Raw genomic sequence first — 24,499 nt, 5'->3', positions numbered from 1 at the left:
ATCGGAGTTTAGGGGTTAACTCACAAACTCAACAAACGGCGATGATGAATGATCGGCGACGACGATTCGAGCTCGATAACGGCGATCCTCGGCGGCTCTCGGCTCCGCATGATAGTTGGCATCTTGAGCTCGTGGGTGGTACGTGGCTTAGCAATGACAACTCGCGGCGGCACGGCAACGAATGACGAACGGCGGAACTTGAATCGACGCCGAACAAATCAGGTCTCCACCAACCAGCCTTTGTCTAGCTCAGATCCATGAAATTCCATCAACTTTATGGACAATCAGCCCTCATATTCAAATAGCCCTTGATCTTATGGTCGCGTAGGAGAAAATTGAGCTCGATTCGCCCTCCGGACGAGCTCAAACAAGAGATTTCTCCTCGGATGCACATAGAAAATTGAGAAAAAGAGGGAGCTTGGGATGGGGGAGGCTTCCACGAAAATTGAAGAGAGAGAGAGAGAGAGAGAGAGAGAGAGAGAGAGAGAGAGAGAGAGAGAGAGATAATATCCCTTAAACTTCTTGAACAAGCCATATCCAAGATAAAATCCCATCAATAAATGCCATGCCTCTAAATTCTTCATCCATAATGGTTTCTTGTGTTTTCTCAATAATGCAAAGAGGGCATTTTGGTCATTTCACAAGGTAAGGATATGTTAGTCATTTGGCACAAATGATTGAGGATACTTTGGTAATTTAGCATTAAGAGTAAAATGGTAATTTTGCAAAGGAGTAGAATGGTTATTTCAAGGCAAAAGGACAACATAGTAAATTTACGTTTAAGGGAAAAATGGTAAATTCACTTCTAAGGTTCGGCCAAGGTTAGGCTCGGCCGCAAATGTCTCGACACTTTAGTTCGACAGTTCGACTATCCGGACTTGATTTTCTCGACCGATGCTCTTTGGATTATCCAAATCTCTTTTCGGATCAATTACAATTGCGTCTAATCATTATCCCTTAAATCTCAAAAATCCCATCTTATTCACCGGACCGAAATTCGAGACTAAAATCCATCGAATTTATTTTCTTACTGACCTCAAAATTTCGAGATGTCACACTTCAACTTCGGGTGGTTCATTTTCTTTCTTTTTTTCGTGCTGGTTCATTAGACAAATTTTTGCAAAAAAAATTTCCGCTCGTCAAGGTGATTGCTTTTGCATTCTCAACTAGATTCTTCTCGGTGTTGCTTGGAAGAGCACCATACGATCTTTCAAACAAATAATTCGCTAACCGGCCAACCTACTTCTCCAGATTCCGAATGGATGCCTCCCGATTTTAGAACCTCACATCAGCACTTTAATGAAGTTTTGAGTTGTTTGAGCTAGTTTATGAACCATCTCCTCAAGATGGTTGTCTTGCTTCTCGTCGGGAGGCCTAAGTGATGGTAGGGAAAGTCTCAGCCCTTGCTCCAAGAGAAATTTGGGTGGTTTTGCCATCTAGGATTTTATGTGTTTGAAAAAGGATTGTTCGGGGAGGCCTGCTGAAATTTGCAACAAAGTTAGTATTTACAGAAGGATGTACAAAAGGATTACCTACCCGACATTCGGTGATAGCATGGCTTCCATTGCAAAATTCACAAAACAGGCCTAGAATCTTCAAAACTGAGTCGATCTTTTTGTTTAAAATAGCAAATCGTGTGGCAATGGCATTATTGCCACCGATTTCATAAATTCCACTTGGCTTTCTAATAGATAGCCTCTCAATCGGCCATTGGTAGCTATTAAACGCCATCTCTTCTAAAAGATTAAAGGCTTCCTTAGGTCATTTGTTGTTCAACGTCCCTCTAACTACAGCATCAATGGTGGACCTAAAATTCGGCATCACTTCATTATAGAATGTATGCACTTGCATCCAATTTGGTACACCTGATGCGGACAACACCTTAGTAATTCTTTAAACCTCTCCCACACTTCATATAGAGATTCACCATCCATCTGCATGAAAGTAGAAATATCGTTACGCATCTTGGCAGATTTAGCGAGAGGAAAGTACTTACTAAGGAACTTTTTAGCCAGGTCACCCACGTCGTGATAGATTACGTAGGAAGGGAAGTTAAACACGACTTGCCTTTGTCACGCAAGGAAAAAGGGAATATTCTCAACTTAATTATAGAATGTATGCACTTGCATCCAATTTGGTACACCCGATGCGGACAACACCTTAGTAATTCTTTAAACCTCTCCCACACTTCATATAGAGATTCACCATCCATCTGCATGAAAGTAGAAATATCGTTACGCATCTTGGCAGATTTAGCAGGAGGAAAGTACTTACTAAGGAACTTTTTAGCTAGGTCATCCCACGTCGTGATAGATTCTGTAGGAAGGGAAGTTAAACACGACTTGCCTTTGTCACACAAGGAAAAAGGGAATATTCTCAACTTAATAGCATCATCGGTAACGCCATTATATAGTATGGTGTCACAAATATCAAGAAAATGCATCTAAATGGATATTGAGACCATCATTTGGCAATCCAACAAATTGGACTGCGTTTTGAAGCATCCGAATTAGGAAAGGCTTAATTTCAAAATTGTTAGCTTGTATGGTTGGCCTCCTAATGCTCGACGTTGATTCTAAGGCCATGGGTGCGGCATTATCCTTTAAAGTCCTCCTTTGATCTTTGGTTTCATTAGCCATGGTCTTGTTATTTTGCTCTCGTCTTCGCCTTAGGAAAGTGCGCACAATCTCAAGATCAAGCTTCTCAAGTTCTCAATGTTGGCTTCGAGTGGGAAGGCTTTGTAGTTGAAGCTGAACCCTTGTCCTCTCTATTTCTTTTCTACTTATTTTTTTCCGCAAAATCAAACAAAAAAAATATAAAATGGAATACAAGAAAATAAATCTAGACTAAATCAAGAATTGCTTGGTATTAATACTAATTATTAATTATCAAATCAATCCCCGACAACGGCACCAAAAACTTGTTCTCTTGATTAGCAACGTGAGTGCGGGATCGAATAAGTAATAAAGTAATGAATAAAAGTATCGTTCCCGCGGAGATTGTAGACAAATCAATCAAATTACTTACTAAAGGTGAACAATTCTCAAATTTATTTAACCAATTAAAGATTCAATAAAACAATCGAAATTCTAAAGAAAAATAAATAAATCAATGCAGCAAACCAAAATCAAAAATAGAAATTCACAAACTAAACCTAGAAATTTCGATTATAGAGAAGCAAAGAATAAAGGATTTTTATCAAGAATGAAAAACTTTAGAGCATCCGATGTCACTTAACCAATCAAGATTAATTAACCAATCTTGTCATGCAATCAAATTGAATCCATAATGTGATGGTAAAACTTCCTAATTCAAATCACTATCATTGGTCCCGTATAGCAATCCTATTTGGATTTAGCAACTCACACTTGGTCCATGTGAATTTAAGTAAATCCAAATGTATTAAGAACTATGAATGTTCCCATATTTAATAAACCACCTTCAATTTACCGACTATCGAAACCACATAAATAACCTAAGATATCTCTATCTACATTGAATTCATGGCTATATATCATAAGGCACTTGCGTATAATCTCCTTTCGGTCTCAAACATGCAACAAAAATCATTCAAGAAGTGATCAAGCACTTAAAAGCATTAAGAGCATGATATGTAACTCACACATATGAATTCTAGAATTGCATTAACGAGTCTAGAAAATTAATCAATCATAGTTAATGTACATCATAGCTTTAACAAGAAGTAGTCTAGAACATAATGAAAATTAAACTAAAAACAAGTTTACCAAGAATAATCAAGGATTAACTTTGAATTCGCCTTCTTCTTCTTCACTTGGCATATGACATTGAAAGGAAGAATAGAAAACCATAAATGTCATATGAAAAAGACCTCTCTCTCTCTCTCTCTCTCTCTTGAAAATCACGTTTTTCTCGTCCATATGGACCTCCTCCTGTTTTAAAAAAAAAAAAAAGAAACTTAATCACACCGGAATAGGATTGCAATCCAAGATTCTTCCAAAATCTGACTTCTCCCAACAATAAAACTCTTAATTTAGCTTGAATTTTGAATTTCTCCTCAAGATAGGCTTTATTCTCCTTGATTTCAAATTTGCATGGTCGTGATCTCCAATTTGGGAAGCTTGTATGATTTAGGAAGCTTATACGCGCTTTTCCACACTTTTGTCCCGCTAAGCCGACAAATTACAGAATTAGTCCCTAAGCTTCTTTTAACTTCAATTACCTACAAAATTAGTTAAAAATAAATAAGGTGGACATCAAATTCGATTAAAACTAAGCAAATATTATGTCTGAAATAATAAATAAACTCTATATAACATAGAGTTACCAACCTGCTATGTCTTAAAAGTTTACCCTTCATAACATATAAATAAAAGCCACTTCTTGTTAGCAAATGCATACAAATTATACTCACTGAGCACAATTTTTTAAGCTCCTTGCCGATTATTAATGGAAAACTAGATATATTAGGCATGCTCAAGATTTACATTTTGTAATGGGCTGATCAAATGAAAGAATTTAAAGGATCCATAACAACCTGCTATGTCTTAAAAGTTTACCCTTCATAACATATAAATAAAAGCCACTTCTTGTTAGCAAATGCATACAAATTATACTCATTGAGCACAATTTTTTAAGCTCCTTGCCGATTATTAATGGAAAACTAGATATATTAGGCATGCTCAAGATTTACATTTTGTAATGGGCTGATCAAATGAAAGAATTTAAAGGAAAAGAACTTGCTAGTTCCATAACAATAACGAAAATTTCAACAAGAAACAATTAAACTCATCAACCACGTGTTACAATTAGGTTGATCGAATATCTGTAAAATCTTAACCAACAATAATTACTCAATAATATTTTAATGGATTGATGAATATATTATCACAGATTAATGAACAATAAATTACGAATATCAACCGACTCGAGTTAAAGAAAATGACTAAAAATACTATGTTGGAAAATGTATTAGAATTCGTTAAAATTCCATGGAACGATTAGAACCCCTTGAAAAGTTTCTATTTTCATTTATGTGAAGATTTCATTGTATATAAACCTAAAAAGAGAATTCAAGGAGAAGAACACTATAAGTGCCAAAAGTTTTGTACGGTGCTCCCTTTAGTGCCAAAAGTTTTAGCCGGATCACTTAAGTGTCAAATTGGAGACAAAACGATCATTTTAGTTCCTCCGGCGAGGAATTCTGGCCAAAATTAATACGTGACATTTTGAATTAAATTTTTAATATCAAGCGATATTATTTTTTAAAAAAAATTAAGTCCAAGTCGACTTATAAACTTAAAAAAAATAAAAAAATAATATTAGATTAAAAAAAGAAAAATTAACAATTTTTTTCAAACACAAATTTTATCTAAAATAAATTGAAAAATCAGCTAAAAATTAAAAATAATTAAAAAAACAACCTGAATAAACATAAAAAATATAAAAAAATAAAATTATATTTCAAAAAAGCAAAACAAAAAAAATTAAAATACAAATTTTATTTAAAATTAAATTAAATATAGCTAAAATTTAACAAGAAAGATAAAGATAAAATATCAAAAAGAAAAAGAGCACCGGGCGATAGGGCTTGCATAGCCCTCGCCTCCTGGTTATCCATCCCATGTTGTAATTTTTTTTAATTTTTAGCTTTTTTGTTACATTTTTAAGGTTATTTTAAATATATTTTAAATAAAAAATTTATTTTCATTTTTAATATATTTTTTTAAAATTTTTAGCCTTCTTTGAATTTTTAAAATAATTAAGTTTGTATTTATTATTATTATTATTATTATTTTCAAATAATTATCCTTTTTTTTTTATTGATGATTGGACCTCTAACAAGCCATGTCAACTTCAAATATTAATAAAAATGCCACGTTGGATTTCCGGCAATGTATTTCGGAGTTGGCACTCAAATGATCTTTTTTTTTAAAAAAAAATTGGCACTTAAGTGATCTGGATGAAACTTTTGGCAGCAAAGTGAGCGCCATACATAATTTTTGGCACTTATATTATTTTCTAGGCTTGTAGTTTACTTTATGATGGCTGAAAACCTAGATCTCCTTAATCATCTCTCCCGTGAATTGGGCCTTGACTGAGTATGGACACCGCAATTCATCCACAGTATCATCGTCCTTATGTTCTGGAGCGCCTGCACATCATGAGGTAATTATGCAAAAAAAAGAACATGGGCAATTATCCAAGAAATAGCTGAGCATAGGATAGAGAAAACAAAGGGTAATTGAAGGCCCTAAAACTGTGAAGAGATAAGAAACTAGATGGTTATTTATCAAATGAGTGGATGTGAAATAAAGAAAGGAATGGTAATTTCGAAAACTTAAAAGAGAGTGAAAGAGTGTTTATGTGTTATGGGTGAGCATAGTTTTAGGGTAAAATCGGGAACCGAAGAATTAGACCGGTGGAAATAGGGTAGGTTCCAAGTTACAAAAAAGGTTTCGGGTTCCAAAAATTAGGGAACCGGTTTTGACGAGCAAGATCTTGGAACAAGTCTTTGTGTTTTTCTTGTTCTTATCTTCGTGCGGTTTTGCAACATTCCTTGGCGCTCGATAATGAGTATGTAATATATAATCATTAGTCCGAGCTTTTATTTCTGGGATATTCATGAATGAAACGTTTATTTTGTTAATATTTCATATTTTTTGTGTACCTAATGAGGTGTGGTCAATAAATTGTAGTAATGAATGGTGATCATTAGAGTTGATAATTCACTTTAATCATTCAATTAAGAATATATGTGGAACCTTATAGACTTTGAAACTTGTGACATGGTAAGTGAATTCTAGGTTCCCGAGTACATGATAAGTTTCAAGTTTTAGGTTCCAACAAATGGCAACCGATTCTGACGGGTAGGTTTTAGAGGTGGAACATTGAATCACTCACTCCAAGTATATGTTGGGTAAAAAAAAAGACATAGATGCATGCGAATTTTTTTAAAAAAATAATAATTCGGAGGCACGACCGTAATTGGCGAGTTTACTAATGTGTGAGGGCCTTCCCGGCATACTTCTATTTCCGATCATCGATAGTTTATTACTTTTATCGATTGTCATTCTAGTACAACTTGAATTGATTTCTTAAAACATAAGAGTGGCGTTTTTCACAGTTTTCAAAATTTTCACTAAATGGTTCAAACTCAATTTAATGCCACTTTGAAAATTCTTCGTAATGACAATGGTACTGAGTACAGTGAGGGTCAATTTCAACTGTATCTCTCCAATCATGTTATTATTCATCATACCAGTTGTGTTGATACAAAATGGTGTTATCGAAAGAAAGAATCGACATTTGTTAGAGGTCGCTACATTTCTTATATTTGCCCATCATGTCCCGACTCGATTTTGGAGTAATGCTATATTAACTGTTGCCTATTTAATAAATCAGACGCCGACTAGAATTCTTGATTTTCACACACCTATTGATGTTTTACAAGGTTCGTCGACTTTTATTCTTATCCCAAAAATTTGTGGTTGTGTTTGTTATGCTCGTAACACCATCTCTAAGAGTAAGTTGGAACCCCATGGTCATCGCTACACTTTTTTTGGGTACTCAGCTACTCAAAAAGGGTTATTAGTGTTGTCATCCTCCTTTTAGATGCACCATTGTATTTATGAATGTTGTTTTCATGAGTCTAATTTCTATTATTCGGTTCCACCTCTTCGGGGAAAGTATCCTAGTGTAGAGGTACTCCCCACTCTGAATGTTCTGACATATATTACTTACCCTCCTTTGATAGTCTCTAATGTTTCTTCTCTTTCTCAAGAGGAGAACAATGTAACGCAAGAAGAGGATAGTGCAGTACCACAGGGGGAGATAACAAAACAACCACTTCAGAAGGAGACTACTCTCACACTTGTTAGACAACCTATTGATAGTACCAAGACATTGAAGACATATCGTCATAGGGATCCCACTACCAATAAGACCACTGATATATTGCTTATTCAATTATCATCTCTGGATTCGGATTCTGTTGCTCCTTCTAGTGAGGTTTCTTCTTCTGATCTTCCTATTGCACTTCGAAATGATACTAGAATTTGTACGGAACACCCTATAGCCTTATCTTCTGGCGTAAACCGCATCAAGTCTTCTAGATATATGTGTCTGACATAGAAACAGCAAGTCAAAAGACCGAACTAAAACAGGACCACTGGATAGAAAGGTCATAGTGCTGATAGAGATACAAAGAGAACGTAGGTGGAAAAACACGGCATAGGGTAATGCAAAATGGAGAGTTCAGAATTGTAGCAAAACAAACTATTAAGCTACTAAAATAATTTTGCGAGATGAGGGCAAAATTGATAAATTGGACATAGTTTGGGCTTATTCTCGAGTTTTTTTGCTTCCGTGTAGTATAAAGGCTTAATATGGACAAGCAATGACACTGTAAGGTCTGTGCGCAAGGACAATGAGAGTAGAACAACATTGATAGGAGCTGCTTTCTGATGAAAATTGAACAACAATGAGGCATTCTTGGATCCCCTGCTGAGACACATTCAACGCAATTTCTAGTGTCGTGAGATTCTTATATCGCACCAAATTCATCAGCCTTTTCATATTCCACGAAAATAAATTCTTTTGGCTTAGTTTTTGCAAATGATCGATCCTAATCCCCTCTTCCTCCTTGCCCTTTCCTCTATTACTCTCTTGTACTCTCCCACTACCTATTTACTCTCCCACCACATTAAGGTCAGGAGGTATCATCCAGCCCAGCGGATCCATAGTGCGACGCAAGAAGTCCACTTGGGGGAGAATTTCTTTCACGGGACTGCCTGAAGATACTCCTAATGTGAAAACAACTGCAGCTTCTTAACTTCAACTACAATCTTTTTCTCCTCTTCCAACGCTTTCCTCATTGCAACTAACAGTGGGCCTGAAACAGTCTCGATCCAATTACCAGGTGAGATCCAATTACTCTTAATAATTTATCAACTAATGGTAAGCCTAAAAGCGTCTCGATCACATAATAATTGAATAGAGACTCTTGAATCCTATCAAAGTAGGTGCCATGTGGAAGGAAGATGCCAAGCAAAGGTGAGATCCAATTACTCTGAATAATTTCTCAACTAATGGTAAGCCTGAAAGCGTCTCGATCACATAATAATTGAACAGAGACTTTTGAATCCTATCAAAGTAGGTGCTCATGTGGAAGGAAGGTGCCAAGACCTTGACTATAAGAGTTTTCACAAGCCAAATCACCATGCCAAACAAAAGATACACCACGACCTTCGTCACTAACTGAAGGGCCTTAGCATTGGTCTCTCTCGTCCTTTTTATCAAGCAGGAAGTGCCATGCCACTAGGACTACCCCCAACCACAGACAATTTTTCACTGCTTTCCTCAAACCATAAACAATATTGTTTGAAGAGGACTCCGTGGAGCTCATGCTGTGGAAGTGGGAGGTAATGGTGTTGGTGTTGGGGTGGGAGGTTGGACTCTAGTTGGGAGGTTGGTGTTGATATGTGGGAGGTTGGTCTCTAGTTGGGGCAAGAGGATCATGGTGTTCTCTATTAAGAGGAACTTTGTTCTGAGGAAGAGGGTTCTTAATTTTGTTTACGTGTTGAGGAAAGCGGTGCAGAATTGTCTCTGGTTGGGGCTGGTGATGGTGGCACGGCACTTCCTGTTTGTTAAAAAGGTTGAGAGAGAGACCAATGGTTAGGCCCTTCAGTTGGTGACCAAGGTCTTGGTGTATCTCTTCGCTGGTACAGTGATTTGGCTTGAGAAGACGCTCATAGTCAAGGTCTTGGCATCTTCCTTCCACGTGGCACCTACTTTGATAGGATTCAAGAGTCTCTGTTCAATTATTATATGCGATCGAGATGCTTTCAGGCTTACCATTAGTTGAGAAATTATTCAGAATAATTGGATCTCACCTTTGCTCGGCATCTTCCTTCCACATGGCACCTACTTTGATAGGATGCAAGAGTCTCTGTTCAACTATTATATGATCGAGACGCTTTCAGGCTTACCATTAGTTGATAAATTATTCAGAGTAATTGGATCTCACCTTGTCCGTGAAGCAAATGGGGAGACAATGAGAAATTATTTAGAGTATTCCCATCAGGAACAAACAAATAGAGAACATACGCACCGCAAACAGGATTTGCAATTCAACATATTAATATGAACTCATACACTGGGAATATCTGGTTGATTCACAAGCAAACAGAGAACATAGCTGTACATATTCGTATCTTCCAAATTGGTAAATTACTCATAATATACATTCAAATCTTCCTAGTGAAAAAAATAATAATAATAATAATAACAGAACGACTAAATTTGTTTTGAAAGTCTTTTGCATTTTCTTTTTCTTTGTATTTTTAATGTCGAATAACTGAAAGCCCAAAACCCTCAATTGTTTCCAAGCTGCAACTATTAATAACAATTTTGTGGTTTCAATATTTCGGAGGGAAAGAAAAAGGTTCGTATCCAATTGAAACAGACCATCAATCTCAAGCTATTGCTCCTCACAAAAAGGAGGACATGTGCACAAGGATAACAAAGATAGCAAGTAACAGACTCTAGGACATAACATGTCAAGGACAGACTTGACTACAGAATTATAATCATTGCTTAGATGCGGTTTACCATATCAAAGAATCAACATGTAGAACATTCAAGAGCTGTGAGACAGATTTACCTTTCCTCCCTTCAGCCCCACGTGCCTAACCTTTTTTTTCAGCTTAATACATGGCTTCGTGGCTTTGGGCCATGCATCGTAGCACCACCTCTAAACTGTCATCCACAAATTTCCTCGTCAGATTTTACACACAGCATGTCAGAAAAACAGACCTTTATAACCATTAGGCAAAACATAACCAAACCTCGGGACCACGCTTAGAACCATGCCTTGCTCGAAGCGACCTTCTGTCGCCATGGTTTTTGCCTGTCCCACTGACCTCACTAATTATTTTCGTCAAATGAGTGCCCTATAGATCAACCATCAACACAATTAACGATCTCCGCATAAGCTTCTCAGAGCAATAAACACATGCAGCATTCTAAAACTATGGGCAAATAAAATAACCCATTCAATGGGAAGATGGTAGTATACCAATGGTTTCTCATTTATTTCAGATGCTTCTCAAAGCAGTAAACAAAAATCAAAGTGTTACTCAGTAGATGAAGCTATGCATGCTTCTCAGTTTTTATCCTGATTCTGGCTGACTATGTTTTAATGTGATTAACCAAGCAAACAGTATTGAAATTGAATGATTCAGGTATCCATTGAAAGATTCAGAAGTGCGGTTTAATATTCATTCGGACCATTTTCTCCAATTCAGACCCCAAAAACCCAAAATTTCCAATTTAACCCGACTGCTCCAGAAATTAACCCGGTTCTGACTCGATTTTAAGAATTGAGGGAAAATAGCGAACGAAGTAAAAAGACACGATAAGCAAAATATGAAATGAAGTAAGAAACACACAGCTAGCTTAGCTTGTTCTCTACAACTTCCATGTTTTAACAATTTTCAAATAAGCCCTCCATATTGGACAAAATTGCAGATTTTTCGTTAAGACTCAAATGCAAACAGTTTTGTAGGCTAGTCAAACTTGTCTGATTTATTGCACGTAAGAAACCTTAAACGTTGCTGAATGACCTTAAACTTTCCAGATTTACATTTGTTTGAGTTTTTGCAAAAAGAACTTCAACTATTATAAAATTGCAAAACAAAATCGTAATGCGTAGAATCAACTATCTCTAATCAAGCATAAAAACCTTTTACTACTTTGAAGATAAACTTTTGCTGATCAAATGAACTCCCATTTTTCCAAAAGTTATATCATTGGGAAAACTCTCTTAAAAATCAAAGAACAGGCGAAGGTCGAAGGAACTCTGAATTTGCAGAAATCTATGAATACCTTCAAAATCACATTCAAGCACATTCAACCCACAAACACAGACACTTTCCCAATTGAAGCCTCAATCACCGATATCATCAGAAACGAAGGTTGAGTCCAGACCACATGCTCATCGCCAACCACCATGGAAAATCACCAGAATCTAGCACGGAACAAAGGAATCGAAGAATGGAGTCAGATTTGGTTTTCACCACATTGAAATGTAACCAGAATCAAATCTAAATACTAGCAGACCGATTGACTATATGTAATCTGCATCAACACATCCTCAAGTAGAAAAAAAAAAAAACATTACGTATTTATATGCATTGAAACAAAAAAGATCACAGCGAAAAACAACTCTAGGTTCTTTCACTCAGAATCCACGAACACTTGTCTCTTTCTCAGCGCTTGAAATCCTGAAGCATGTATTTCATAACTTTTTCTTTAATTTTTTTCTTCTTTTCTTTTGAAAACATCCCAGCTCTAATTCCCGTCAAGTAAAGCTCTCGAGTTTAATCATTTAATTCTCCTTGCCATCCTTATTCTGGGCCAAAACATTCATGCTATTGTCTTAAACAAATAAGCACACCCATTCCGAAGCATATGCCATTGTCTTCATTAAAGAGCCATAGATACTGAACGCATATGTCATTGTCTTCATTAAAGAGCCATAGATACTGAACATTTTACAAAGACAGCAACACATCCAGGCATCATCACCTAGTATCTCTGAGCACCGTGGGAATCACACAATCACCAGTCAAGTCACAAAGACAAATCCCACTCAAATTTAGACTCCAACATTGTTTGACGCGATTCAAGCAATTGATCGAACACGTAGCAGGCCTTCAAACTAGAGTGTTTGAGTATGAATAAACTGAACAAGTTCGTAACTAAATCACTCAGGCAAGAGTATAGCGTAGCTTTGGTTCTCGGAAATCAACTCAAAAATGAATAACGAATCGACAAACAGACGTATTCATACAAATGCGATTTAGACATTTCATCGAATAGGTAACGAGCGTCTTAGCCACAGAGATCTAGATGCAACAACAGATCAGGATTCACTTCTAAACATACTCATCCTCAACAAATCATCAATACCTCCTCAATTGCGAGCGATTCCTACATAAACCATGACTGAATTTCTCAACTCGGTTTTCATCCCCGCAATCGCCTAAAACTTCGATCAGGAAGAGGACCGTTACCCGCAGTAATGGCTGCCTGACCCTGAACAAATGGGTCAGCCGTGGAGACGATCTCGAAGGCTGAAACGTGGGAAGGAGTTGATCTGCAACTTCCGCTCAAGAGAGCTTGGCAACGATGATGAAGGTTCTGCTAAAGAGAGAAATCAGTGGGCATACTCTCTGCAACTCAAAATTTATGCTCTTGGTTTTTAAGCTGGAGATATTGCTGACGAAGCGAAATTCTCTCCGTTGAGCGAATCAGTAGTAGTCGGTTATAGGAGAGAGAGAGAGAGAAAGAGCGCGCGACCAGGGAGAGAAGGCGCGATTCTGTTATGGTCAATCCTCCCATTTCGGATTTTCTTGGGCTTTGCTCGAATTTCATGGCCCACGCTCAGTTTTCTGAACTCGAGATTTGTGAGTTCAATTGGGCCAAGTGAGATTTTATTGGGCCTCATCTCTATCGGGTCGAACCAAGTCGATTTGATCGGGTCGACTCGGCCCTACTTCGTCGCTTCGGTTAACCCACGCCGAATCGCCGTGGTTTTTCCGAAATTGATATTGAAATTGAGTTGATTTGACTTGATCGGTTGCGCTCTCGGTTTGAAGAAACGAATTGTTGATTCCGCCGATCAAAAGTCAAAATTCTCGGTTCGGTGGCTTTTGTAAAATTGATGATTAGATTTGATGATTTTTCAAATTTTGCGAGTTTTTTTAAAATTGTTCGGTGGACTTCACTTGGTTGAGCAAATAGTCAACTTTAACGACATTCTTGGATTATGGATGAAATTAATGTCTTAGTTTCGATAGTCTTAGTTTCGATAGACCCCCAAGAAACTTGATTTTTTCTATTAAAAGATAACACTAAAACGACTCTCGAGCCCCGCCACGATCAATGAGCCCATTCTTGATTTTTTCCTTTTATACGACTTTATCGGCTAAACATCAGGTATCAACATTGTTTTGCAAGCTGCCACCTCACAGCACAATGAATCCTATCTTTTCTAATAGGTACATCAAAAACATCACCAACCAAGACCATCAAACTTTTATCTTCAGTAAGAAAGTTCGCCATTGGAATTACATGATCTTAGCACATTCATGTAAGAACGTCTTATGGGTAACATAAGAAAAAACTACAACAAATTAGCATAATGTTGATATCTCCGGTTGTAAAGCAAATATGATGGATAATCGACTATGAAAATACCATGCATTCCCTTACCAATTCTGACAATCATTTTAATACTTGAAATATTGGCGGGGATATCTTCATGAATCGTTTGGCTTGACTTTGAAAATGGGTTTTGAGCAAATACAAATGTCTTTAGCCTAAGTTAGCTTTGGAGAAAGGTAAATGGAGTTTGGCAACAAATACTTGGAAATGCAACTTTGGATTAACTAGTGATTGGCAAAAATTTGCAAGGGGCTTTTGGCTGCATATTTCTTTTTTTCTTTTGTATTTATTTTTTATTTAAAAAAAATCAAAACTCTTCGACGGCCAATGTAGGGCTTCGGCCACCAGCGGCTGTTGGCCAGGGCACCTTAGGCCGCCGAAGAACACCTAGGGTCGTGCGACCTTCGGCAAAGGTCCTCTAGGTCGTTCGACCCCGGCGATGGCCACCTAGGGTCATGCCAGCCGGACAACATTGTTTGGGTCGCGCAACCTCGGGCTTCGTTGTGGGTGGTCGCACAAGTCGGGCAATCGCTGTCGAGGGTCGCGCGACCCAAGCAGCCTTCGCCGGCCCTTCACTAGCCCTTCACCGGCCCCACCTTGAAGAAGAATGAATAACAACAATCTAGGGTTTCTTTTAAAAGAAGGGTAAAAATGAATTTTTAGTAATATTTTAAGGGTAAACTAAGTATATGACGAATTTCTCATTAATAGGGCCCTCAGCCTTTGCAAGGTTGGCACTTGGCCCAATGCCCCTTAAAAAGGCTTACCAAACACCCCAGTATTTCCCCAAGATGCTTTAGTGGTCTAAATCCTCTTGGAAAAGCTGGACCAAACGCATCCTAATAACATTACGACTTCTGCAAGACATTTTATACCTCTAGATCAATTTCTGCTTTCCTTTTGTCCGAAGCAATTCATGGCTTCTTTTTCTACATAACCAAGTTGCATTACCCCAGCTGTGGATACATGCAAGAGATGGTTAACATAATCCTTTGTATCTTTCTTTAGAAAGACAATGTAAAGGTGTTCCATTCACACCTATCTCACTAACGGGCGCAAATACTTTCTCCTTAGGAATTCAAGTCAGGAGGGAGAATAATTGAAAAAAAATCTACATCTATTGTAATTATGTCAATTCAGTCTTAAAATTTATTTTTTTACCAATTGAGTCCTAAACCTTTTGCAATTATGCCAATTCAGTTAGTTTGGCTGTCCAGTGATGGCGTGGAGCCGCTAGTGCCGACGTGGCAATTTTTAACAATATTTGCAAATTTTCCAACTAGTTTTTTTATTAAAAAAAAAATTAGTGGTCTCTTTTATCCGAACAAACAAAAACTAGTGGTCTCTTTTGACCCAAAAAGAAAAAAACTAGTGGTTTCTTATGAAAAAAAAAATAGTGGTCTCTCAAGTAAAAAAAAATGCCAGAAAAATGGACCACTAGCTTTTTTTTCATAAGAAGCCACTACTTTTTTTTTTTTTGTCAAAAGAGACCACTAGTTTTTTTTTTTTTTTTGGTCTGATAAAAGAGACCACTATTCTTTTTTTGGTCAGAAAAAGACCACATTTAAAAAAAAAAAAAAAGAGCGATGTTTTGAGCACATTCCAAAAAACCAATGAACCGAAAGTGACCGGTCCAAGCCCGAAATGGGCGATCACATTGTGAACATAATAGGGGCTGTTGAGGAGGGTATTCCCAAAGGCCTAAGGCCCCTATGCCAAAGTTTGAGGGTTTTGGTAACGGAAAAGCATTTAGTGATGCATTGTATCGTGTTATAGGCTGACGCGGCAAGCAAAATTTTTTTTTTTTTTGGGCTGAAATTCAATTGCAAATCTACATCACCCCAGTCTTGTAGCCTGTAACACAATGATGGCATGTGATATAGCATTAGAACTCAAGAGGCATATGCTCAAAATGGATAGCGTTGGTTTGATTACTTCTCGATCCACGATGGTGATGTATTGTTGGAGTTTCGTACTTCACGGTTTCCGCTCTCAATCTCTCCGTGCCACTTTCGATTTTATCGGTGGAGTTGGTAGATGAGTAAATGATGAGGCTCATTCTTTGTGAAGAGAATCAAATCGAGTTTTAAATCTTTCAATTAATTCGATATGAACTTGCACCTTTATATAAAAAAAATTACAATCGAACCCTGAACATTTCAATCGATTTGACTAGTTTGAAAATTCCGATACACTTCCCCGACCGACTAATGAGATGGTGGAATGGCAAGCACAAGCCCCATTATCACGTGTTTGAATCATCTCCCGTGCTTTAGGTTGGGACCAGGTAGAAGATGAGTTTCCTAATCTCTTCCTTTTCCCATTGCGATGTTGCGGGACCTCGGTCTGGATTGTACTGGAGGTCATGATCAATAGTGCTCTCATCTTTTTTTTCTCTATTTTTTTCCCCTCCTTCCACCTTCTTCCTCAAGAAGCCCCAACACACTACTGTCAGACCGTCACCACCCGTTCTCGGCGACGATGTGCCTCGACTCTGCATCATCGCCACCACCTTCACCGTGATTCGACATTTTTTTGCCTCTCTCTCTCTCGGAGTGTAGTAATTGGAGTTTTAGGGTTTGAGAGACATGTAATCTCGTTCGACTATATGGACCTTGTGATTCAAGCACATAGATATACGGCTTTGTTTGTTTAACAAAAAATGAATGATTTAGAAAATATTTTCCTGAAAAGGATCGCTCATATCACTTACAAAAGTTAATAAACGGAAAAAAAAAATTATTGCCCCTAAAAATATTTAGATATAAATTGTTGTTGATAATTATAATTTTTTTTAAATGAATATGATCGATTATTTTTTAGGAAAATATTTTCTAAATCGTTAATTTTCCTCAAAACAAATGGAGGCCGCGTGTTTTTTTTTTTTTTTTTTATGAGAGTCTTATCAACAAGTGCCTAAGACAGTAGCTAACCATACATAGGAAATGATTTCATTTTCAAAACACTAAGTATACATAATAAATGAACAATAGACATTTTTAAAATAACACGTTCTTGTCATTAGAACAGAGCCACTTGTTAACAAAATCTTTTTCATTCGATATATTATTATTATTATTATTATTATTGAGTAGGGGCACGAGCGGAAAGGCCTTCTATATATTTCATTACATCATTAGAAAGAAGGCAATAATTAATCAGCATGAATCCTCCATATGTAAGGAAAGGCAACTACATATAGTAATCCATTAATATTCGATTTCAACCTGGAGAACTCCTAGCTTAACATATAGCCAGTGAGTGTCTCTAGTACACATTAGCTTACCGTCATCACTTGTAAATTAATAGGGACGTTCGCCTTCGTAATTCCCCGGAGGGTCATAGTTACAAGTCACGAACCACCACCCATTGCTACACTTAACCCTAGCACACCCGAGATGAATCGAGCTCCTCCACACAACCTGCGTGTAATGCAGGCACTCGCCGCCGACGCAAGCATTGGAGCCATGGTTGTAGTTCGCCCTCTCGGCCACCCACATCTTCACGGCATCTTGGCCGCTAAGCTCGCCATAGCCCTCGGCCAGGTTCTCGCCGTACGGGCCCATCGAGTGCTCCATTTTGCAGCCACTGGCAGCGCGCTTGTTGGCGTATCTCTGGGCGTAGGCCGCGACGGTGTAATTCCACGCGAGCGGGGCCACCCCGACCTGGCTGCGGGCTGCGTTGTGGGCGTCGACAAAGTCCTGGTGGGTGCTTTGGGCTAGCGAGGTTTCGGCAATGGCTAAGAGGAAGGTGAGGCATGTGATTGCTAGGGAGGGTTTGACAAAAGAAGCCATGATCAACCAATTTGAAGAGCTTGAGGGTGTTTGTGATGATGATGAGTACCGATAGGGTGAAGTATTTATAGGCAAAAGAGGGTTACACTTAACAACTTTTGCTTGTATAGAAAGGAAATAATATAAACCAAATGATTGAAAAAGGATGGTGATAGGGTTTCAGTTATTGCACAAAAAAGTCAAAGTTCACAAGTTCTACAGGAGAGAGTTTTGTATTGTATGCATGCACCTGCTATGTCTTAAAGTTTACATAAGAAATAAATAAAGCCACTTTGTGTTAGCAAATGCATACAAATTAAGCTCATTGAGCACAATTTTTTGAAGCTCCTGGCTGATTATTAATGGAAAACTACATTTTGCAATGGCTGAACAAATAAAAGATTTAAAAGGAAAAGAGCTTGCTAGTTCCATCACCATAAAGAAAACTTCAACAGAAAACAATTGCGCTCTCTATCAACGCCGTGTTTCATTACTATAAATCTGAAAGAAGAGTTGACAAATGGGCAACACAACTCACATGGATCCTAACTAGCTTCTAGACTGGTAGTTTACTTTATGAAGGTTGAAAACCTGGAATCTCCTTAATCATCTCTCCCCGTGAATTAGGCCTTGACTGAGGATGCATGTCCTTTGCGCACAAGGAAAGAGGTAAAGTGGTAGCCCCGCCCTGCCCCGCCCGTTGGAAGCGTCATTCAGAGGTGCAATCGTAGTTAGCCGGCTAAGGGAAAGCTCAATCCATCGTTATGTGGCCCCACTTAAATACAAGTTCTCATCGAGATAGAAATCGAAACTCATAAGCATCGGCTCCCGAGTCGAAAGCATAGTAATCCCTGGGCGGGTAATCACTAGCGCTTCTCACAGTGAATTAACATGTGTGGGGTTTCGTTATCATGGAATACGAGGCCATGCATGAACGAAGCCACGAGGCAGTCCTACGGGGAAAAAAAGAAAGAAAATCATTAAATAATGAAGGACTAACCACTACAAAATAATAATAATAATAATAATTTAAGCGGCCTTGGTAAGAGTCACCATATAGATAATAGGGTTAAGGCCATGAAAAACCATAAAGTGGTATTTTTGTGACAAATATACCCTAAATTAATTTTTTTGGCCAAGAAAAACCTGAAACTAGTACTTTTGTGATAAATTTACCCTTCTTTAAATTGGATTAATCCCACGAAAAATCTTAAATTGATAAATTTGTGACAAATAGAGGGTAAAAATTCCAAATCGGTACACTCGTGAACTGCCACATGTTGTCCAACTTAACAATATGACAGTTAGATTTAACGAAAATTAACGGAGGGTAAATTTGTCACAAGTGTATCGGTTTGAAGTTTTTGGTGGTTAGAAAATAATTTGGGGTAAATTTATCACGGGTGTATTAATTTGGGGTTTTTCGTAGTATTAGCCCTAGATAATAACCATGGCTAAATGCACTACTCACAGTTTTTATTGTACATGCAAGCACCCTACATTTTGACCCTTAGCTGAAAAATCAATGAAAAAAAGTTTAGGATTGAACTGGTCAAATTGAAAAATTTAAGATTGAATTGGAGGTTGTATAATAAGTTCCTGACATTTTAAACCATTTTCCCGAGCTTATCGTGAAGTCGCTTTATTGTCCTAAAGTATGGACCCGCTCACCATGTGCTCCACTTGCTTTATGGGCCCAACAGACGAAGACCCGCCATTTCTGAAATGATATTAGAATTCATAGCATAAAAAGATTACATGCAATTCCTCGCCTTGGATTACTAGCTAAACAATAGACATGTATGTGATAAATAGAGGGTAAAAATTCCAAACCGGTACACTCGCGAACTGCCACATGCTGTCCAACTTAGCAATATGACGATTACATTTAACGAAAACTAACGGAGGGTAAATTTATCACAAGCGTGCCGGTTTGGGATAAATTTATCATAAGTGTATCGGTTTGGAGTTTTTGGTGGTCAGAAAATAATTTTGGATAAATTTATCATGGGTGTATTAGTTTGGGATTTTTCGTAGTATTAGCCCTAGATAATAACCATGGCTAAATGCGCTACTCACAGTTTTTATTATACATGCAAGCACCCTACATTTTGACCCTTAGCTGAAAAATCAATGAAAAAAAGTTTAGGATTGAACTGGTTAAATTGAAAAATTTAAGATTGAATTGGAGGTTGTATAATAAGTTCCCGACATTTTAAACCATTTTCCCGAGCTTATCGTGAGGTCGCTTTATTGTCCTAAAGTATGGACCCGCTCACCATGTGTTCCACTTGCTTTATGGGCCCAACAGACGAAGACCCGTCATTTCTGAAATGATATTACAATTCATTGCATAAAAAGATCACATGCAATTCCTCGCCTTGGCTTAGTGGCTAAACAATAGACATGTCTGCCCGCGCCCCCAAAAAAAAAAAAAAAAATAGACATGAGTGGGTGGGTTAAAAGCACGATGTTAGTTCTTCTCCGCATGTTACGAGTGCAACTAATCTCATGTTCGGGTTATCCATCTCGTATGTTGATCTGTGTCATGCTTAATTGTTGAGATTAGTCGGATATTTCATCGAGTCAGAATTTGCGGTTTCCACGCTATTTGTAGGGAAAAAAAAAAGGGAAAGAAAAAGCATACGTAATAGAACCTAAAAGATGAAACATTGGAGGCTTAGGATACGTAGATTCCATGCATGGCATCTCAATTTGTCTATTTGCAAGATTGCCGGAGATGAGAATCAACTCAACAGTTCAAATCAGTTATAAAATCCCAACGACATAACTGCCTGATTAAGTTTGAAAAAAAATAATAGGGCAAATTCTTGGCTCGAGCCAATCAGATTCCGGAGTTCAAAAGGGTCCAGAAAAATAAAAGATTGTTAAAGACAACAAACGTTCTGAACAAGAAACTAGGGTTTCGTTGGAATTAAGGAAAGTCAAGCATGTTCTGCGAGGTTGGAGAAACGGAGGAAAGCCACGATGGGAGGAGCGGCATCACCGGACGGATTTCCGCCGTTTGATTTGTTGTCCTCTTCCTCTTTTATTCTTTTACTACTTTGCTTTGTCCTCCTTTGATTGCGGAAAATGGTCGATGGGATAGCAACAATGACTGTATTTCCCACCGAAAAAATATTCTTTAAACTTAATTTTAATTCATCAGATTTGTCGAGTCCATCTGCTACACCTGTACATCGTTTATCCTTACTTTCAATTTAGGGAAGACTATATAAACACTCTAAATTTTGGAAGCAATGTGAATTTTGTTATGAACTCGTTACCCCTAAACTTTCACTTTGTTATTGCCTTGGAACTTTGTTGGTTTGTAATTCAATCAAAATGAGAATTCATATGACAAACACATGCTTCTATCCCCTAAAGTTTGGGGAGACACGGTGACGATGCAATAGTTGGCCGAATAAAATGTGGGATAGTTGGATGTGTGTATAAGTTGTCCCATCGATTGAGTGGTTTACGTTAAGCGCTATTGATCATCATTTCTAGAGAAAGAAGGTTAAAACATGCATTGAGTGTGGGAACCAAATGTTTCTAGATCATCCGATGTAATGAGATTCACAACGGTCTAGATGAATTCACAGTGCATGCATCCGATTCATCCAATAATTTCTTCTTCAAGAAAAAAAAAATTCACTTTCCAGTAGTTTCAATGCTTCTCTAATTGATTCGTCCACCGCTACCGGTTTTGTATTTTGTGCTTAATTAATTTTTTCCTGAAATACAAAATTTCATTTAAACAATAACCTGCATGTAATATATATTTGTTTTCATTTAGCAGTGAGTATTGAGATATTCACCTGTTTTATTGTTCCTCTCCCCAAGGATAGAGGAAGAGAAGGCCGAAGTTCATACTAAAGGTCAAACACTACGCTCGTAAGAGGAAAGAGGAGACCAAAATAGTTCGGTTTGTCCAAATTGATCATTTGCCGAACCCACTATTAAAATGAATTCTCAAGTCAAGCACTGTATATATCAATGAAATTACCTAAGACTAGGACATTATAGAGAACACAAAGTATATAATGACTTATGATATCAGATTCGTGAGTTTGTACGTGTGATATGATTATTCAAAAAAAAAAAAAATACTGATGCATAAATTTTTAGAATTTTGAGCTATGTTATACTTAAACATATCATAATTCACATACTTCTTTTTTATTTATAATTTTTATAGCCACACCAAGGTGCAGGGCTAGGTCTTGTTAAAATATTAGCTATGTCTGGTAGATGAATCTTCATGCTTCTATATTGTACTTACAATAATGAAAACTATGTTAAAATAAGTCTATTATGAAATTATAAGATAAAATCAAACAGAATCCAGATGTTCTATGTTTTAGATAAGTTGCAATTTAATATTTTCTTTTAGTTTGAAAATGGTGCAAATTCAAAATAAATATCGCCTTTTTTCGTATTATTAAAGTATAGAGAATTTCTTATTATATTTGATCTCCTCAAAATTAAAATTAATGAATCTAAATGGATTTACATAAACTATTATTGTATTTTTTTTTTTTGTAGATGTTATATCTTTATCTATTTAATTAGATTAGTCGTTGTATTACTTAAACTAAAACTGATGAACTTTCTTCTATATCATACTTTCTTTAATTTATCCCTTTCCTAAAGTTTAAACTTAATAAGAGATAAAATCTAAACGATAGGAATTAGAAGATGATCAATCACTAATTGAAACGCTTATTACTCAAATATGGCCCATGCGACAAAATCATGTCGCGTATTTTTTGACAAAACCCCATACAATATTCTGAAGATGAAAAAATCATCAAATATTATTTATATTCGTATTTGATTGTTCAAAATGAACAATTGTCATATACACTAGTCATTTGTAGATGGTGTGAACAAGTTACTAAAAATATTACGTTTTCTTCCTTTATTTCTTTCCTAAAACTTTTAATGTCCTACAATCTAGGGGAATACATTTTACAAAGCAAGCATTACTAGGAGAATGCAGCCGTGATCAACTATACGATACCACCACGGATGCGATCGGACAAGAAAGTCGTACAAAAAATGAGCTGTAATGAATAATAATCGGCAATTCATCCGGTAACTTCATGGTCACCAAAGAAGCGATTGTTGATCGTTACCTCAAAGTTCAAAGAAGGAAATCGGGATTAACCCGTTGATCCCAAGGAGAAGAACTCCACTTTGGGGCTTGGTAAAGTGGCATTGCGGCATGCCTTTGCCTCTATAATAGTTTTGACCTTGGCAAGGGGATTGGGCTGGCACACTTTCCTTTTAGTTCTTTTTAATTTGCAGTATCACCAAACTACCTCATCTATAACTTTTGTTTAGACATTTTAAATGATTGTCTTACAAAAGAAGTGTCCATTGATGCTAGGTAGATTAAGTATAGACCTGATTATCGGTTTGGCGATTTGTAAGCATACCAATTAAATTGGCGAGTCTAGTTAAATATTTTGAGCTCGCTGACAGGCTTGGACAATACATTCTAGGGCTCGTTAGTGAGTGAGCAAAAGCTTCGAGGCTTGATCCAATTTGCCCATTGGTTTGTCAAAAATCGTTTGCTAAGATATTTATTTTTCTCTACCTTCATACAAAATTCACAAACATTAGAAGAGAAATATTCTATGACTCATCTGAAGTGAAGAACCATATGGAGTTATTTCCTATTTATGCTTCCATTTTATACATTATTTAGCTCAATTATTTTTTTTTTAAAGTAGACATAGCCCATGTTGTTGGGCCAATAATTTTCATTCAGCAAGGCTCCCGTAAGTTTCAACCGAGCCTATACAATGATCAAGGCTAATTAGGAGTACCTTAGTGCATCACACTCAGATTTTTTCTCTCTATATATGTCATATCGATGAATTTATGTGCAATTTGCCTGGTCAAATATTGGATGGGAGGATTCACTACATGTTCTTAGGATCCGTTTGTTCAGTGAAAAATGAAAGATTTAGAAAAATATTAATTTAAAAGTGATTGATTGTATCACTTATAAAAATGAAGAAACGAAAAATATTCTAATCATCCACGAAAATGTATGACATATCGTTGCTAATATTGAAAACATTTTTCGTTATCTAATTATCTCAATCAATAAAAGTGATATTATTTATATAAAAAATTCCGAAGCCATTTCTTTTTCACAAACCGGGCATCATAATTTCAATAACTGGCGGTTGCATTTTGAAACATATAATACTTTCAGAAGTAATTATAGAAACCCAAATAAAAATCTCACTCGTGTGTAACATTTTCCAAATTCATCTTTCGTGCTAACATAAGTTTGAAATAAATAAAAATAAAAATAGAGAATGCATCAAGCTTGACGACTTGAGCTTGATCTTTCAGCTTTTGGTGCTTGACTCATGATTATAATTGACTTAGACGCGAAACCAATTCCACAGAAGACGCCGAAGGAAACAGTCAAAAGTAGGGGAGAAAACTTTAACCCAGGACAGAAGAGCCGACAATATTTGTGGAGAGATAGAAAA

The 24,499-nt window shown here is 37.0% G+C and overlaps 1 protein-coding gene, 2 long non-coding RNA genes and 2 other non-coding genes across 5 annotated transcripts in view; 3 read left to right on the top strand and 2 right to left on the bottom strand.

The window, feature by feature from the left end:
* LOC115730481 overlaps positions 1-11,407 on the bottom strand; it is a 28,386-nt gene extending 16,979 nt beyond the window's left edge. Inside the window, exon 1 of the long non-coding RNA XR_007198401.1 lies at positions 10,827-11,407. This is a non-coding gene — a long non-coding RNA (uncharacterized LOC115730481). The remainder of the gene's footprint in view (positions 1-10,826) is intronic.
* Positions 1,861-1,967, top strand: LOC125315345. The gene has a single exon (XR_007198565.1). It is a non-coding gene; the product is annotated as a small nucleolar RNA R71 (small nucleolar RNA).
* LOC125315346 lies at positions 2,139-2,245 on the top strand. The gene has a single exon (XR_007198566.1). It is a non-coding gene; the product is annotated as a small nucleolar RNA R71 (small nucleolar RNA).
* A 506-nt stretch (positions 11,408-11,913) lies between the features above and the next one.
* LOC125315034 lies at positions 11,914-12,630 on the top strand. The gene is made up of 2 exons (XR_007198404.1): positions 11,914-11,954; positions 12,480-12,630. It is a non-coding gene; the product is annotated as an uncharacterized LOC125315034 (long non-coding RNA).
* A 4,714-nt stretch (positions 12,631-17,344) lies between these two features.
* LOC115746600 (basic form of pathogenesis-related protein 1-like) lies at positions 17,345-18,060 on the bottom strand. Its single transcript, XM_030682434.2, has one exon. It carries the CDS (start codon positions 18,000-18,002, stop codon positions 17,511-17,513), a length of 492 nt encoding a protein of 163 aa, XP_030538294.1. The 5' UTR covers positions 18,003-18,060; the 3' UTR covers positions 17,345-17,510.
* Positions 18,061-24,499: the final 6,439 nt, after the last annotated feature.

Source organism: Rhodamnia argentea, chromosome 5 (genome assembly GCF_020921035.1).
Source record: "Rhodamnia argentea isolate NSW1041297 chromosome 5, ASM2092103v1, whole genome shotgun sequence".
Taxonomy (NCBI): domain Eukaryota; kingdom Viridiplantae; phylum Streptophyta; class Magnoliopsida; order Myrtales; family Myrtaceae; genus Rhodamnia; species Rhodamnia argentea.
Note: the sequence above shows the minus strand (reverse complement) of the source record. Positions and strands in the feature narration are given on the sequence as shown.